The sequence below is a fragment of the Podarcis liolepis genome (genome assembly GCF_965112155.1).
Source record: "Podarcis liolepis genome assembly, chromosome: Z".
NCBI lineage: Eukaryota > Metazoa > Chordata > Lepidosauria > Squamata > Lacertidae > Podarcis > Podarcis liolepis.
In genome coordinates this window covers 17,644,052-17,660,835 of record NC_139570.1, presented here as the reverse complement: position 1 = coordinate 17,660,835, position 16,784 = coordinate 17,644,052, and the positions used below count along the sequence as shown (strand labels likewise).

Genomic DNA, 16,784 nt, shown 5'->3' with positions numbered 1-16,784 from the left:
GTTAGCATGTTCCTGTGTCTGACTCCAGGATTGTGGTTTGCTGCAACTAATAGTTCATTTAAGCAAGCCAGCTTCTTCTTGCCAAATGCTGCTTCTTTCTCCAGCTTAAGCCTGAAGTACAAATCATTAGGGTTCTTCCTCTCTGTCCTGCCAGCCCTGTTGGCCAGCATTCCTCTGACTGGCCAAGCCGGGAAGGTCCTCTTCTCTGCCTGCTTTTACCCTGTGCTTTATTTAGCCCTCATTTATTTGCCCTGTGCTCTACCCTTCAATTTCAGTCTTCCCCCTCCCTCTCTCACTGGTGAGGGAATGAAGCTGCCGTCAGTACTATTCTTAGCATATGGAACTCGTCAAAGAGCCATTCTTTAAGTTTTCTGTTTGCGGACTTCGCCTCCCTTTCATTCCAGGTTGAACGAAGCTTTGAAAGCATAATGTACAAGGCAGTTTATGGGGCCTTGGGAGGAGTGGGCAAAGACAGAGGGATGCAAATTTAGCATGTTTTGGGGCTGGATCATTCGTGTGAGATGACAAGAGGCTCCCGGATCCCCCAAAATAACAAAAAGTCTCGTGGCACCTTAAAGACTTTAACACTTATTTTGTGACATAAAAGGCAAATGTAGCCAAGGTTGGTCCATAAGGGGGGAAAATTAAATCCAAAAGCTGGGTCACAACTTTTATTAGAACCAACCAAAATGCCACAAAAATGTGGCAACTTCTTGAATTCTCCCATCAGGTGAGGTATTATACAAAGCAGGGAGGGTGGCAGTGGGAGGTGGGAATGAAGGAAAACCAAAACAGTGCAGAAATTAGGCTGGATGTGGTAACCATGAAGCCAAATTATAGACTTGGTTCCAAGATGGTGATTGCAGGCTGACGTGAGTCCCTCCCAGGTGTTACAGGTATGAAGTCACACACCTATGGTTCTGAGGTGGAGAAGCCATGGCTGCTCCTCCCCAAATTAATACCTGGTTTGTCATTTCCGGCTTCTAACTTGAAGGATTGCCACATTTTCCTGACAATTTGGTTGGTCCCAAAAAAGGTTTTTCCCAAATTTAGGCTGTGTTCAGACATGGGGGTTTATTGCATCCATTTCTAATGCTCCCATTTATACATCATTTCCTGTCATTTTGATTAACAAGCTGCCATGTTGCACTAAATCTTAGATGGTGGGGAAGAGTTGCATGCTCGTCCCATGAGCAGCTGTGGCATGATCATGAGAAACACAGGGAAGTTAACAGGGCTGTGACATAGACTTCCATGAACAAGAGTTCACTTCATCAGATGTGTGAAGTGGATACACAGACAGACACACATAAAGGAATAAAATGGTAAACAGAGAAGTCAGAAAGTCGGTGAAAGGCAAGGGGTACAGTCTCAAATGTTTCTATGCAAAGCTGAGATGTATACAAAATAAACATATTGACGAATATCTTCCAGCTAAGGACACACCTCATGTATCTGATGTAGGCTCTAGCCTACAAAAACACTGACAGACACGTATCAAAATCCGATGCATGCTTGCATCTGAGTAATAATTCCCAGGATCTATTCACTTGGAATGTCCTATGAGGTTATGTTCTGCAATTGCTGAACACAGGTTCTGTCTGTACTTTCCTGGTCTCATCCCAAGCCCCTGTAACCTTTGAGTTATGCAGAAGTTTCCAGGTTCTGTCCTCTGCATCTCCAGCTAGAAGCCGGGAAAGACTTGAGTTTCCTGTTTGAAACCCAGAAAAGCTGCTGCCAGTTGGCGTAAACACTGCTGAGGTAGACAGATCAAAGGTTTAACTCTGTATATAAGGCTGCTTCCTACATCTGAGAATCCTGTGTATGGTAGCACAGGGATGGGGAAAGCTTTACCAGTTGATATTCTGGCCGCTGTGTAGCCATGAAAAGCACAGGATCTATGTCTGGGGCTGTGTGGACACCATACATTTAAAGCACATGGCTTTTACCTCAAAGAATCCTGGGAAATGTAGTTTGCTAAGGCTGCTGGGAATTGTAGTTCTGTGGGGTGACTACAGTTCCCAGGATTCTTTTGGGGAAGCCATGTGATATAAATGAACTCTATGGTGTATATGCAGCCTTGGTCAGAGGTACAGCACCTGCTTTGCATACAAACCGTTCCAGGTTGAATAGGATCAAAACAGACCCTGTTTTGAATCCCTAGAGAGCCTCTTCCTATCCACACAGCTAATACTGGGCTAGGTGGCCAAAGGCTAGATGGCTTATTCTGATTCAGAATAAGGCAGCTTCCCATGTTCATATGAGTCTGAGTTGGAGAAAGAGGGGGTCTTTGCCTAAAGCAGGGGTCTGCAACCTTTAAGACAAAAAGAGCCACTTGGACCCGTTTCTGAAGGGAAAAAACAACTGGGAGCCGCAAAACCATTGCGACATTTAAAACAAATATATCTCCAGAGCCGCGATCTGACAGCGGGCGGGAAGGTGACGTCGGGACTAACGCACGCACCGCCCCCATGCGACGTCACAGCCAGTACAGCGCCCGCCACAGTGGGGAGTGTCGGGGCGCACAATGCACCTCCTCCCCTCGCTAGTATCCGCCCCGGAGCCGCGGCAAAGGTGTAAAAGAGCCACATGCGGCTCCGGAGCCGGGGGTTGCAGACCCCTGGCCTAAAGGAATGACCTCATGGCTCCCTCAAGATGCACACCACCACCGTCCCCGTAGCTACCTGAAAGGCCTAGCCTCTCTTTCTCTTCTTTTAATTGGCACTGCTGGACCACAGTGCATTAAAAGTTGTTTGCTTTTATTAAAAAAAAATTAAAAAGAAAAAAGAGGTGGTCTGCTTTAAAAAAAATAAGCGGTCAAAAAGCCAAAAAACAAAACACTGTCAGGTTGGTGGAGCTGAAAGCATGTCGCTCTAGTCGTGGTGAGTCATTCTGGAGGAGAAGCACTGCTTTGTCCCCATCAAAATGTCTTGCTGGATCATTCGAAGAGGGTGTGTGCTCTCAGTCTCATATTTTGCCTTGGGAGACAGTTGTGGGTGTGCTGCTTTTAAAACTGTGGGAAAGTCCTGAGCGGCGGACGCGTTCGGAAGCTGGATGTTTATCACCTGCTCGTAGCTAACGTTTGAGATCGGCAGTTTCTTGTTATAGCTACTACTACTTCTGCAGCAACAGATAATGAACCGGAAGGAAATAGGCAACCCCAGTGGAGGGCAGAAAGGAGACAAAGCTCTGTTTGCAGACCTTTGGGTGATTTGCTATAGATCTGACTCCAAATCATGCAGCAGCAGCAGCAGTGGCAGCAACAACAAAAATAATCATTTCTTTAACTATTCTAAATCAGGCTGAAAAATAGTGGACCTTTGTGTGTAAAAAGACATTGAGTTCAGATCTGGTACGATAACCTATTTCTTGGGCTAAAACGTATCTAGAGGTATTATTATTAGTATGAAATATTATTTTATTATATTTACATTTCACATTTCCTCCTGGGAGCTCTGAGCAGTGTAGATGGTTCATTCCCTGTCCCTGCAAGGTAGGTTAGACTGAGAAATAGCGACAGTCCAAGGTCACCCATTGAGCTTTAATGCCTGAGTGGGAATTTGAAACCTGGGCTTCCGGGCACGAGTTCAACACTCCAGCCACTACACCAAGTGTTGCTCTTCTCCCTTTCCCTCCACATCACTATTTTACACCTGGCTTTGGCTGAGAATGATGGTGTTGGACTATATCAGAGTTCTTCAGCTTTGGGTCTCCAGGTATTTTGGGACTACATCATCCCCAACCACTTTAGCCAATGGTTTGGGATGATGGTGGGAATTGTCCAACTACACCTGGGGACTCAAGGTTGAAGAAGGCTGGACTAAGGGTATTCCAATATCCTTTGCAACCCTAAAGTCCTATGGCTGAAACCCTGGCTCAAAATACCATCAGACTTTTACCCTCCCCCCACTCCCAAAACAACACATGAATATTCATGAGTATGTCTGTTTGCTTTTCCCTTGTGAAGACCTTAAGAGAAGGGCTGGTGGCTTCTATACTGATCCTGACTCTTTCTCTCATGCAGGTGCTTAGAGGCCATAGTGATGTTCTGCAGGTTGGGGAAGGAGGAAGAGCCCTACGTCACCATCACTCGCAAGAAGCAGATCTACAAGGACGCTGAGATTGAGCTGGAGCAGGAAGTGGGTCACCTGGTGCGCAGGCTGGTCACCCATCGCAACGCTTTCAAGCGCATGGCTGTCATCCAGGCCTTCCTAGGTTCTACCCCGCAGCTCACGTTGCAGCTCTATGTCAGCGTTGTGGAGCAGGAGGTCCCCACCAGCAGAGGTAAAAGGCGGAGCAGAGCATTGCAGGTCTTTACTGTGCAGAATGGGAGGGGACTTAAAGGGCACGGGTGGGCTTTGTTTGCAGCTAGGAGCTAGTTTGCTCGTCTGGTGCAAACTATAAAGGGTTTGGGAGGGGGGTCGTAGGGACGCGGGTGGTGCTATGGTCTAAACCACAGAGCCTACGGTTTGCCGATCAGAATGTCGGCTGTTCGAATCCCTGTGATGGAGTGAGCTCCCGTTGCTCGGTCCCAGCTCCTGCCAACCTAGCATTTCAAAAGCACATCAAAGTGCAAGTAGATAAATAGGTACCTCTCCAGTGAGAAGGTAAACGGCATTTCCGTGCGCTGCTCTGGTTCGCCAGAAGCGGCTTAGTCATGCTGGCCTCATGACCCGGAAGCTGTACTCTGGCTCCCTCGGCCAGTAAAGCGAGATGAGCGCCGCAACCCCAGAGTCATCCGCGACTGGACCTAATGGCCATGGGTCCCTTTACCTTTACCCTTTTTTACCATTTTAATAGCCCTGCAGAGTCCTGGCAGCCACAGTTTGTTTACATTGCTGACCTCACAGAATGGCAGTTCCCAGAACCCTTAACAAACTATGATTCTGATGGTTATCCAGGATTGCTGGACAGTGACATGATAGTGCTTCAAATGTATCATGTGATTGTAACCTTTCTCTTTCTCACTGCTCTCTCCTGACTCAAACAGGGTCTAGACTTGCAACAGAATAAGGCATTGCAAATGCTAGGATGGTAAGGGTGGGCAGTTGCACTTCAGAATGCATGGGATGCATATTCCTCATTCAAACAAACAAAACAAAAACACAGTGCCAATAGAAAATTAAGGCATATGGCACAGAAGGCTTTTATCCCAGCATTGTACCTGCAGTGCTAGGTTTCTGTTTGCAGGGAGGTTGTTGTTGTTTTAAAAAATTTTTTAACAAGATTTGTATAACACTTAATCTAAAAATGAATCACTACGCAGTTTACAAAAACGTATAAAATCTTCATTAAATAATATTCATTTAGAGTAGCAATAAAAGTAGATGTAATAAAATTGCTAAAATATAGATACAATCAGATTTTTAAATTAAAAAAACCCATATATGATAAAATTACATGTCCAGGTAGATTTGTTTAAACCAAAAAGTTTTAAGCAGGTGGCAAAGACATGTAAGGGAACGTTAAAAAATGCAGCCATGTTGCCCAACTTTCTACAGGCTCTGTTCTTCCACCTTTAATAACCGTGCACCCTGCAGAAAGTAAGCAGACTATTACATAATATATGGCACTGTTTGTCCTTCCAGGCTTAGAGTAGAAGTGTCTTCGTGACCGTAAAGTATTGCAAATTTCTTTTCTCTTGCCATTAATCTCCATGCTACAGGACTATAATTGTAAAGTGCATGAACACCTGCAAATATCAAGGATTTTGCCAAACAAATTTCATATGGACACTACATGGCAATTTTGACAGGAGCATCCCTAATCTAATTCATGCCTCCAAACTCCTAAACGCCCTGCATTAGGGAAAGATAATAATGTACAGCATCAGGGTCACCTGAGACTCCATTCCTGGATAAACCAAACCAGCTACGCATTCTTAGGCTCACTTACAGTAGGGTCATCTTCCGCAACCTGGTGCTCTCCAGATGTTTTTGAACTACAACTCCCATCAGCCCCAGCCAGCAGCTGATGGGAATTGTAGTCCCAAATGTCTGGAGGGCACCGGGTTGCAGGGTGGGGTGCAGAAGGATATTGGGGAGGGTTGGGGAAGGCAGGTAAGGAGATGGTGCCAAAAGATTTATGGAAAAGGTGGGCTTTGAAGAGGGAACTGGAGGAAGTAGGAGAGATGGCATCCTAGGAGTGTTCTGAGAGGCAGTTCCAGGCATAAGGGGCAACTCATTTGTGTGAGTCTGATATCCAAGCCGATGGAGCTAGAGCAGTGAAGGTCCTAGGCAGAGTTGTAATGTGATACAAGAGTGAACAGGGAGAGTGCAAGATTGTGAAAGGCTTGGAAGGTAAGGGATAAGGGGTCAGGATTTGGACAGGATGTCCCCATAGGGGTTTAAGGATGTGCATCCTTTGGCTAGAATGATGAGAGATTTTGCAGTGATGCAGCTTGATAATTTTAGACTCTGAGCTCAATGGTCTCAGGGGAGCCTCTCTTTGAACTAGGGGTGAGGAATCTTTTGCAGCCTGGAAGTCACATTGCCACTGGTGTGTGGTGCCAGTAGTAAAAGTAGGTGGAGTCATCAATCCAATGCTTAATCTTTGTAGAGTTACAATGCAGCCACATAACAGCCAGCACCTTCTGCACACTCACCCATACTTCACTGTCAGTGGCGTAGGAAGGCAGGGTACGGACCGCCCCGGGTGTCATCACTGAGGGGGGTGACGGCAGGGCCTGGCCTGCAGTGCACCCGAGCCACATGTCTCTCCTGGGGAGTGACACGGTGGCTCGGGCACCTGCAGGCTCCGCGCTGCCCGAAACGGCATGTGGGGCTTGCGGACTCCATGGAGGTTCTGCGCAGTGTGCTCTGCCCTGGCTTGTCCTGCCTACGGGTGCGCCGAGCAGCTAGCTGTTCACTGTCCTCCATCCAGTCAAGCGAGAGGGCATGGACACAGTTCAAGATCATGAAGCAGAGCTGGTGAGGAGGTGTGGCCTGGGGAGAGTTCTAAGAGCCAGTTAGAGATGCTTGGAGGGCCACATTCAGCCCCACACTGAGGTTCCCCCACTCCTGCTTTGGATGGTAATGTGTATCGCTCCACCTACTCCAAAGGATGGAGTTGTGCTTGGAGGCCTTCCAGCTCATTCTGCTTATTGGGGCCCTGGACTGCTGCCCTCGGAGACCTGCCCTGTGCACAGACTGGATATTGGCAGCAGACATTTGGACAAAAATGAAGAGGGCTGAGATGTGACAACTGCAGACTGCAGGGAGGAGAAGGCATCAAGGCAGGAGATGACACCTACCCATGTTTGGCATTTTCAGGATGGGAGATGAGAGTTAGCCATATTTTCTTGGCCTGCTCCCAGGCGGTTGCTGCTTTCAGGTGGGATGCCAATTGCATACCAGCAAGTTCAGGTTGTGCTACTATAATTGATTGGGAGGTCTTGCACAGCAAACCCTCTTCCCAAAAAGGTGGGGCTTTATTTTTTTTCGCAATAAGGGAAGAGATGGAAAAATGCACTGACACAACGGCAGCTAAGCTTCCCTGCAAACAAATCAGAATGACTACTTGTTAAATAGCTTGGGTTGCAGAATTTCCCTGCCAACAAATCAGGACGAACAATTAATAAACTAGAAGGGTTGTATGCAATGTAGCGCTAGGTTAAAGCCACTAGCAACCTACTGTACTTGTTCCGAGGGTGAGATGTTTCGTGCCAGTATAAGGGTGCTGCAGAGAATACACAATTGGGTTGCTAGTAACTTCTTTGCAGAATAGATTGTGCAATCTTTTGCAATGCACAGTGAGTTTCAATGCACAGTGAGTGCAGCTGTTGCATTGGAACCCTCTGTTGCGTGGCAAGGTCCCTAACCCTCCCAGGAAGTTAGAATAAAGACACATGAAACAGTATTTAGAGTTAATGGGCGAAAAAGGTCTCAATTTTATTGGTTACAGAATGTGAGTGGTATTGGCTAGGCATTGGAAACCACGCGACTATATCTGACTCCTGCCCGTCTGCAGGAAGTCTTGGAAGGGTTAACCACCAGTAGGGGTAACCCTGTCAATGCACATCAACTAGGAAGTCCCCCAGGATCACCACTAGGAGTCGTGCCATGGCCCTAGCTCCCTGTCTGTGGCTTTGGACAGAGACCACGCCCCTCGGATTCCTTTAACGGAATACCCTTGAATTAGGAGGGGTAGGTGATGGCCACTACATTCACCTTCAACGAAACACTCGAATGCCTAACCATCAAACCTTACAAAGTTGTGACAATTTGCTACGAGGTAGGCAAAAAACCAATTGGCCGGTGCCAATTTGCCAAGTGGAAAAAATTCCTACCAGGCCCCTTTGACAGGCGACCAACTGTGGTCCATAGCAACAGATAAAGAGCCTAACCTGAGCGAGCAGGAAGAAAAGGGGTGAGTCTTCGGCCACGGCCAGTTTAAATCTGGATTGGACGGCCAAGGAATGATGCTGTGAGGACTCCCCAATGGCGCAGGAACTATACCGCCCCGTGTGCGTGGGGCAGGCTTGCTCCCAGTCTGCAACATCAGCTCTCCAGGAATGGGAAATGGCTTTGTCTAACATTAAAATTTGCCTTACACTAGCAGACATAGAACATTGGATGGAGTTTGTAGTCTGGAAGCTCCCTAAGTTTATATTCCCTTGCCCCTGCAGTCAAGGTAGTGAGGTTGGGATTGCCTCACTTTGTCCCCAAAGCTATCCGTAAGTAAGCTTTACCACTGAGAAGTGATTTGAACTTAGGTCTTCTCAGTCAAATCCTCTATCAACCACGTCTCCCACAGCCTAGCACGTAGATCTTACTTTCACTTTGTCCCCAAAGCTATCCGTAAGTAAGCTTTACCACTGAGAAGTGATTTGAACTTAGGTCTTCTCAGTCAAATCCTCTATCAACCACGTCTCCCACAGCCTAGCACGTAGATCTTACTTTCACTTTGTCCCCAAAGCTATCCGTAAGTAAGCTTTACCACTGAGAAGTGATTTGAACTTAGGTCTTCTCAGTCAAATCCTCTATCAACCACGTCTCCCACAGCCTAGCACGTAGATCTTACTTTCACTTTGTCCCCAAAGCTATCCGTAAGTAAGCTTTACCACTGAGAAGTGATTTGAACTTAGGTCTTCTCAGTCAAATCCTCTATCAACCACGTCTCCCACAGCCTAGCACGTAGATCTTACTTTGTGTACTTGAGAAGGAGAAACAGACTGGCTTAGCTGGTTGGAACAACTTGGGGAAGTCTGACTGAACCTGGCTCAAACAGGAATGCCCAGCAAACTAAAATTGCTAATAGTTTGGTGCCAGATTCCACTGCCTAGTATAAATGGCCATTTAGCTTTCCCCCAAGGTTATCAGAACCCCCAAGAGCCCTTCTTTTTAGGCATGGTAGAAGCAGAAGCGTAGACAAGCCCAAAGTTTCAGCTAATAGACAGGAGTGCTTGTGGCTTCATGTTATTCCTGTTTAAGCACTTCAGAAAAGAAGGGATTGTGTATAGGAAGCCTCTGAAGCACACAGTACACTATTAGCCAGCTCTCTTCAGTGCTTGTATCTTAAATTATTATAGCTAAAAATCAAGCTGTGTGTAAGATCCCCTGCACAAAAGCCTCTTGAAATGGCCTGCATGTTCTCTTCCTGCAGACAGGTGATAAAGCTCTTTCTGGATTGTACCACTTTCATCTTCAGGTGGGAGGGCAGATGGTTGATAGTATTCCTATGAAAATAGTTCACTGCACATAGAAAGCTAGCATATGAGGGACAGGGTTAGGCTGGAATTCTTGCCCCCGGACACTCAGGTTATTAAAGTATTTTGCCTATATGTATGTCTTTTTTAAGGGGAAGTAAACTGTGTGGTTATGCATAGAAAATTCAGCTGAGATATGCACATTCCCCAAGACCTGTTGAGTATTATGTAGATAGATTGCGAAATGTGCACAATTCCCTCTTCACAGAAGGGTTATGTATACATTTTCCATGAAGCATGGTGAATGTACACAATGCCTGCTTGTTATGCCTATTAACTGCTCAACTTACATTACACAGACACACACACAAATATATGTATTGGCAAAGCATTCTGTCCTCTGACCTGCCATGGAACAATCGTGAGATAGTTATCGCTAAATCTGAAGACCCACATGTGGGTCTGTCAGCTGCTCAGACAGCTAAGATATAAATGCCACAAACGCACCTGCCCTTTCTGTGAACTATGTGTTGGTTGTGAAATGCAAAAGAGCTTTTCATGTGAATTGTCATTATAGAAAGGGTTTTTCTGCAAAGGATATGCATGCAGTCGGTAATGGTGATCCATCTGGTTAGCTGTTGCATATGTTGCAGCTGCCACGGATGACTGAAAAGTTTCTGCCAAATCACTAGTTGAACCCTTCCCCTGATGTGTGATGCTTTATGTTAGGGGTGGAGAACCTGTGGCTCTCCAGATGCTGTGGGACCCCAACCTCCACCATCTCCAGCCAGCATAGCCAATGGTCAAGAATGATGGGAACGGCCATCAAGTCACACCTGGAGAGCCACAGGTTCTCCATCCTTGCTTTATGCATTAAATTGTAACCCAAACTACATATCAATACCTCTACAAATTCTTTCAATGAGGGTGTGCCAGAAGTGAGCTAAAGGCTAGAACAGACTTCTGGCTGATGATGAAAATGCACCTTGAAACATAGGCCTAGATCAGCTGCAAGTGGCGTAGCTGGTATATTCCACAGAAATAGTCAAGAATGAGTCAAGAGTGTCTGCTCTCTTTGCAACCAAGAGTGTGACTCTTTGGGTGTGACTCAGTTCTGGCACCTGTTTAATATAGGATTCTGCCCAGCTCCCACGGGTGTGGTTGCAGTAATGAATACCTGTCAGGAGGCAGCAGGTGTTCCCATTGCTTAGATTCAAGCAGTGCTGCTCTGTGCTTTTGGTGTTGGAGATCAGCCTTGCAGCATACAAACAAGAATGCTTCCACAACACTGGCCTGGGTCACACTGCATGTTGAGCCATTCCGTAGCTTGATGGGATTGTGTGAATCTGCAAGCTCCTGGAGGGTTCATAGGCTCTTTGCTTCTTCCTGGCCTTTCTCTCTGTCGTGCTGCACTGAGCTAAGCCAAGGTTTAGCATAGCATGCCTTCTGAACTGGGTCTCATGGTTAATCTCTCTCCTCATTAACCAAGGTTTCTTCTTGGCCTTAGCTTATGGTGAGTGAGGGGAGAGTTTAGCACACTAAAAAAAGACACACTGAATCATGGCTTAGCATAGCACAGTGTGAGAGCGAAAAGGATGAGGGAGCAGCAAAGCAGCAGTGAGCTCCTCACTGGGAGCCTGCCCATATGCAAAGTCCTGGTAAGCGTAATTGAGAGCTTTCCAAACTGTGTATTGAGACACCGTTAGTGTGTTGGCTGTAGTGTGTAGGTATGTTGCGTGAATGCTCCCCGTGCTCCTCCTGGGGGTGGAAAAGGGTTAGTTCAACCTCCGGTTTGCTAGTAAAACTGAATTACTGTGTTGCGAAATGATGCATGTCTTAAAAAAATGTGTCACCAACATGAAAAGTTTGGAAAGCTCTGGCCTAATTACTATGTGATGTGAACCATGCAGTTAAATCAGACGGAATAAACAGCTTCAGGTCCCTTGTCAGCTATGAAGTGCACTGGGTGAGCATCAGTGCCTCTGCCCATGTGTAAAATGCCTTTCCCTTACCACTGTTTATGTTTAACTGAACAACCTGAACTTGTCAATACATGTGATGGAATTCCATGTGAAAATAGTGACAATCTGGAAGTGCCCAGTGTGGGTCAAGGTGATGGAATAATAATGGGTTTACCAGCTCTTAGCTTCTTTAGGTATTGAATGATGAACAGTAACTCAGCAGCCACTTCTGTGGAGTTAATGCTGCTTGCATAGTTTCCATGTGGGGTGACAGCACATCAGAGAAATGGAAGATGCTTCTCCAAAGACAGTCCTACCCACCCCCACATCACTGCTGCTGGTCTTCCTGTAAATAAGTTCCCAGTGTTACAGAAGTCTTGTCACTCTGCAGGTATCTTGTGCCCTTCCCTGGGGTTTCTGCCTCACAATTCATGTTTGCTTATTGTTGATTTGCATAATCTATTTTGAAAGCCAAATGGTATTTCCTGGGAGCAGTATTTGGAACTGGGTGTGACCAAAGCCCTGAGCAGAGCCTCTTTACATTTGAATGAGACTGCCTAGCCAGTTCTGAATGAGGAAATTCAGAACACATTTCTCCCTATCTAGAGTCCCCTTTGAAAAGAAAAGAATAAAAAGGAAAGTGGCCATACTAGTAGGTGAGCTGATTTCAAAATTTACAAATGTTTTTTGTCTGTATGTGCAGGAAGACCTGTTGCGTTTCCAGCAGGAAACAGCTGGATTCTTTTTTAAAAAAAACAAACAAAAGCTTGTGCTACACAAAAGATACAGATCAGCCATTGCTTTAGCCATACCTTTACATGAACCTCTGGCTTTGTTTGTATGGTTGTTGTATAAATATTTAGCACAGCAACAGCCACCAGTGACCTTGGAATGGTAAGGCAAATTAAATGAAGGGTAGTTTGCTGGACCAGCAGTTCGTGATTGGCTGCTGGCCTGATTTGGTCCAAAGGGCTGCCATTGTACATGACTGGTCTGTACAATGTGACTGCTTGCACATTTTCCAGCTATGTTCAGCAGATGATGAGAGAGACATACTTGCCATTGCAGAACAAGCTAAAACCTCTGCATCAGGACATTCTTTCCCCATTTCAACAGAGCTACTACTTAGGCTATTTCAGGCCTGAATATCTAGCGCTCTTACCTCTTTGGCAACAGCTGACCGAACACCTGCCCTGAGCAATCTCTGTCTAACCATCTCATCTCTGCCATCTCCCAGTGTGTGCCTCTTGCCCCAGCTGACACTCTGTAAACTATCTGAGCAGCTCCAGTTTCAATACATTGCAGAGAAGAATGAGCAGCCAGTTAGCACCAAGTTAATAATAAATATAAATAAATTTTTATTTATACCCCACCCTTCCCGGTTCAGAAAACCGGGCTCAGGGTGGCTAACAACAAATTTAAAACACTTAATTGATGCAACAAAAACTAACATAAAATACAGTATAAAACGTGAATACCAATAAATTCAGAATTCAAATATCAGTTTAGGAAAATCCGTCCAATAAACATTAGATGATCACCAGGGCTAGCTGGCTAAATTAGTCCTATTTGGGCCAGGGAAGAAACCAGGGGAGAATTAGCTGTGGGATCCCAGAGTGGGTAATCTTCATAAAAAGGGGAGGGGGAAGGAAGGAAGGGAAATAAAATATCAGGCTAAGTTCAAATTGAAAGCCAGGTGGAATAGCTCTGTCTTACAGGCCCTGCAGAAGGAAGTTAAATCCTACAGGGCCCTGGTCTCATGGGACAGAGCATTCCACCAGGTCAGAGCCATCAATGAGAAGGCCCTGGCCCTGGTGGAGGATAATCTGACTTCCTTAGGGCCCGGGACCTCTAAACTATGATTATTCATGGACCTTAAGGTCCTCTGTGGGGCATACCAGGAGAGGTGGTCCCGTAAAAACGAGGGCCTTAAGCCACAAAGTTACTACTAACGTTGCTCCTAAGTGAGCTCCAATGGGCTAGTAACTTTTGTGGGCTTAATTGCAAGGCAGAAGTACACCGAGGTGTGATAATAATTGTGCAGTGAAGACTCATTGGGCTGATTCTGTGTGCTCACTCTTTGGCCTTCCTTCCTACCTCTTTTAGCAGTCCTGATGTGCATCTGCTTAGTGTCGGTCACCTATGGAGCTTTGGTCTGCAACGTCCTGGCCATCCAGATCAAGTATGATGACTACAAGATCCGCCTGCACCCGCTGGCCTTCATCTGCATCATCCTGTGGCGTAGCCTGGAGATCTCCACCCGCATCACCATCTTGGTCCTCTTTGGGAGTGTCTTCAAGTACTATGCCATGGGCATTGGTGGGGCCAACTTCCTGCTCTTCTTCTTCTTGCCCTGGGTGCAGTTTTGGTGGAGTGGTGCCCAACTGCCTGACAATGTGGAGAAGAACTTCAGCCGGGTGGGCACCGTCTCGGTCCTGTTCTCCATCACTTTGCTTTATGCTGGCATCAATATCTTCTGCTGGTCAGCTGTGCAGCTCAGGCTGGGTGACCGGGAATTGATTGCCAAGTCACAAAACTGGGGATGCTTGGCTCTCTTCTATGTGTTCCGAGGGCTGGAGAACAGTGTGCTGCTTGTTGTCTGGTACTTCTTTATGACGGACGTCTACACGTACTTCTGTGCCCCCTTTCTGGTGCTGCAGCTGATTGTAGCCTACTGCTTGGCTATCGCCTTCATGCTCTTCTTCATGCAGTATCTCCACCCCTGCCGCAGGCTCTTTACGCACAACGTCTCTGACTTCTTGCAGTGTGTCTGCTGTAAGCGGAACGAAGCACCTGAACACCTGGACCTTGAGCCTCCCTGGGAGCCTGGCGTGAAGCATAGCATTGTCTGATGGGACATAATTCAAACTCAAATCATAAATGATTCTGCTGAAGGTGGAATGGAAACTATATCCTAACATCCCAACAGGGGCATACCCCATACCTGGCCTCAGCAGGTATAATTTATCAACAAGGGAGCAATGCAGGGAGTCATAGTGGCAGGACTGGTCCTTCCAGAGCATCATCTGAACTGACAGATCAAATTGGGATGGGCAATAAGGGGAGCAATTTCAATTTCCTTATCTGCCTGCAGAGCCTGGAGTAGTCTGCATTGCACACCAATGCAGCAGGGTCAGTTATTACGTTCAGAAGGACTGTGTTGTCATTTCTAGATGATAACCATTGACCGATGTTATGTCAGATGTTTGAAGAAGAAGAAAAAACCTAGCTGAAGGATACTCAATTGGGTTGAACTCACGGTTAGCTTAAGTAAGGGGAGATCCTTTGGAAGGGTGGTTAATGGGTCTTGCTGTGGCAGCCATCTGTTTACACCACTGCATCCACATGGGCACCATGGTCTGTCTTCAGATGGATAGAATTGTGGCCCCGCATTTTCAAGGATAGTCCTGACAGTCGTGACAGCTGAGGCTCTAAGACTTGGTTGTCCTTCAGCACCCTTGGTGCTCCTCCCCCATTTGTAGTTCTGTGTTTATTTATATGTTGAGCTGAGAATAGACATTTTTAAGTGCTTTTTTCATTTTAAAGGAATTTGGCCTCTTTTTATACTCAATTTAAACACAATTTAGGTTCCTTCAGAACTTCTGGATTTCTGTTGTTTAGTATCTTGACTGCAGCTGTTTTCCAGTTACCTATGTTTGGGTGACATGAAACATTTATTTTCTTTTTTAAAAAACTTCTTTTCTTGCTCAAGACCTGGTGGGCCTTCTGGTTACCTTGTTCAAATATATGTTATTTAAATTCTCTTAATGACCTGTGAATTTTCTTTTCCACAAATAAAGTACCTTTATTTATTAGTTATATGTGTTAAGGCAGGGATTTCCAATGCAGTGCCCACGGGCACTGGTGTGCTTGCCAGTGCTTTTTGTGGCGCTTGTGAAAGGTCTCAGTAAATAACCCTTCAAAAAATTCACAACACACAAGAGACCATTTGCTCTTCCTGCTTGGTTCCTGCTTGCACTGACTCAGCCTTTCCTACCTTGAACACGACTTCTTCATTGGATGCAAGGACTGGACACCCACCTTCCCTTCCATTCTGAACTGAGTAGAGGAACAAAATGCTTCTCTGTGCTTAAACACTGCAGTAGGCAATGGATGTGCACTTTCAGAAGTGGCAGCCGCTTTGCGTTTATGCCATTCGACCACCACCCTACTCCCCATAGCTATTTTGTGACTACTTATCAAAATTCCAAATGTGTGTCCACTGGTCCCAAAAGGTTGCTGACCCTTAAGGATTGCAGTAGAGAATAAAAAATTGGTTGCAGAGAGGATCTGGACACCTCATCCATCATGATTTTGAACTGAAGCTTCTCTCTTTCTCATACAACACATGGTACAAAGTAAGAACATATCTCAAGGAAGCCAATTCAATAACTGATAAAGAGTTCCACAGAAACATATCTCTACACCCATGGGTAGAATTTCACAGTCTCCTATCTAGCATGTACCAACATCAGCAATGGAAGACCTAGCCAGAGATAAGAGTTGAGTGCAAACCAGCCCTTAGGAAAATCTTGATCTCAGTTTGCACCTCACAACTTTCTGGTTCTTGATGATTGCTTTGCACCAGACTGACAGACCAACAGGGCTGTGAATTCAGAAAACTCTAGGCTCAGGTGTCACATGTGATATACTCTGTTTTTATGAATGTTTAATAAAAACAACAACACATATCTCCCCACAGATTTTCTGTTTACCAAGGATTATTTAAATGCAGCACTGGAGACCTTAGCCCAGAGGTTTCCAAACTTCCCACTGTCTGCCAGACACTTGAAAACTACTGTTGGTTTTTGCAAACCACTTAATGATTTTTATGCCTCTTCTAGCAATTATAGGGTTGCCATATTTCAAATAGTGAAAATCTGACAGAAAAGTAGTTGTCAAGCTTTTTTGTTTTTGTTTTGCCCAAAGTTGTTGAGCTATTTATGAAAAAAAATCTGCAAAAAACAACACTGCCAACATGGGTTGCCATACGTCCCGATTTTCCCAGACATTCCATCAATTTCCACTCGGACACTGCCTGTGGCTGTAGTATTTCATGCATGTCTGGTACTTTCTGGACTTCTGCCAACTCTAAGCAATTACAATGTGGTGTGATTTTTTATTTTGTTTTTTATTGATTCTTTTATTGCTTATATTGCATTTTATTGTATTACACA

At 45.6% G+C, this 16,784-nt stretch overlaps 1 protein-coding gene across 1 annotated transcript in view; it reads left to right on the top strand.

The window, feature by feature from the left end:
• Nucleotides 1–15,152, top strand: part of XKRX (XK related X-linked) — a 37,090-nt gene extending 21,938 nt beyond the window's left edge. The window contains exons 3-4 of the mRNA XM_083484755.1: nucleotides 4,025–4,284; nucleotides 13,714–15,152. Coding sequence (XP_083340881.1) covers nucleotides 4,025–4,284; nucleotides 13,714–14,459 — 1,006 coding nt within the window. The 3' untranslated portion in view covers nucleotides 14,460–15,152. The remainder of the gene's footprint in view (nucleotides 1–4,024; nucleotides 4,285–13,713) is intronic.
• Nucleotides 15,153–16,784: the final 1,632 nt, after the last annotated feature.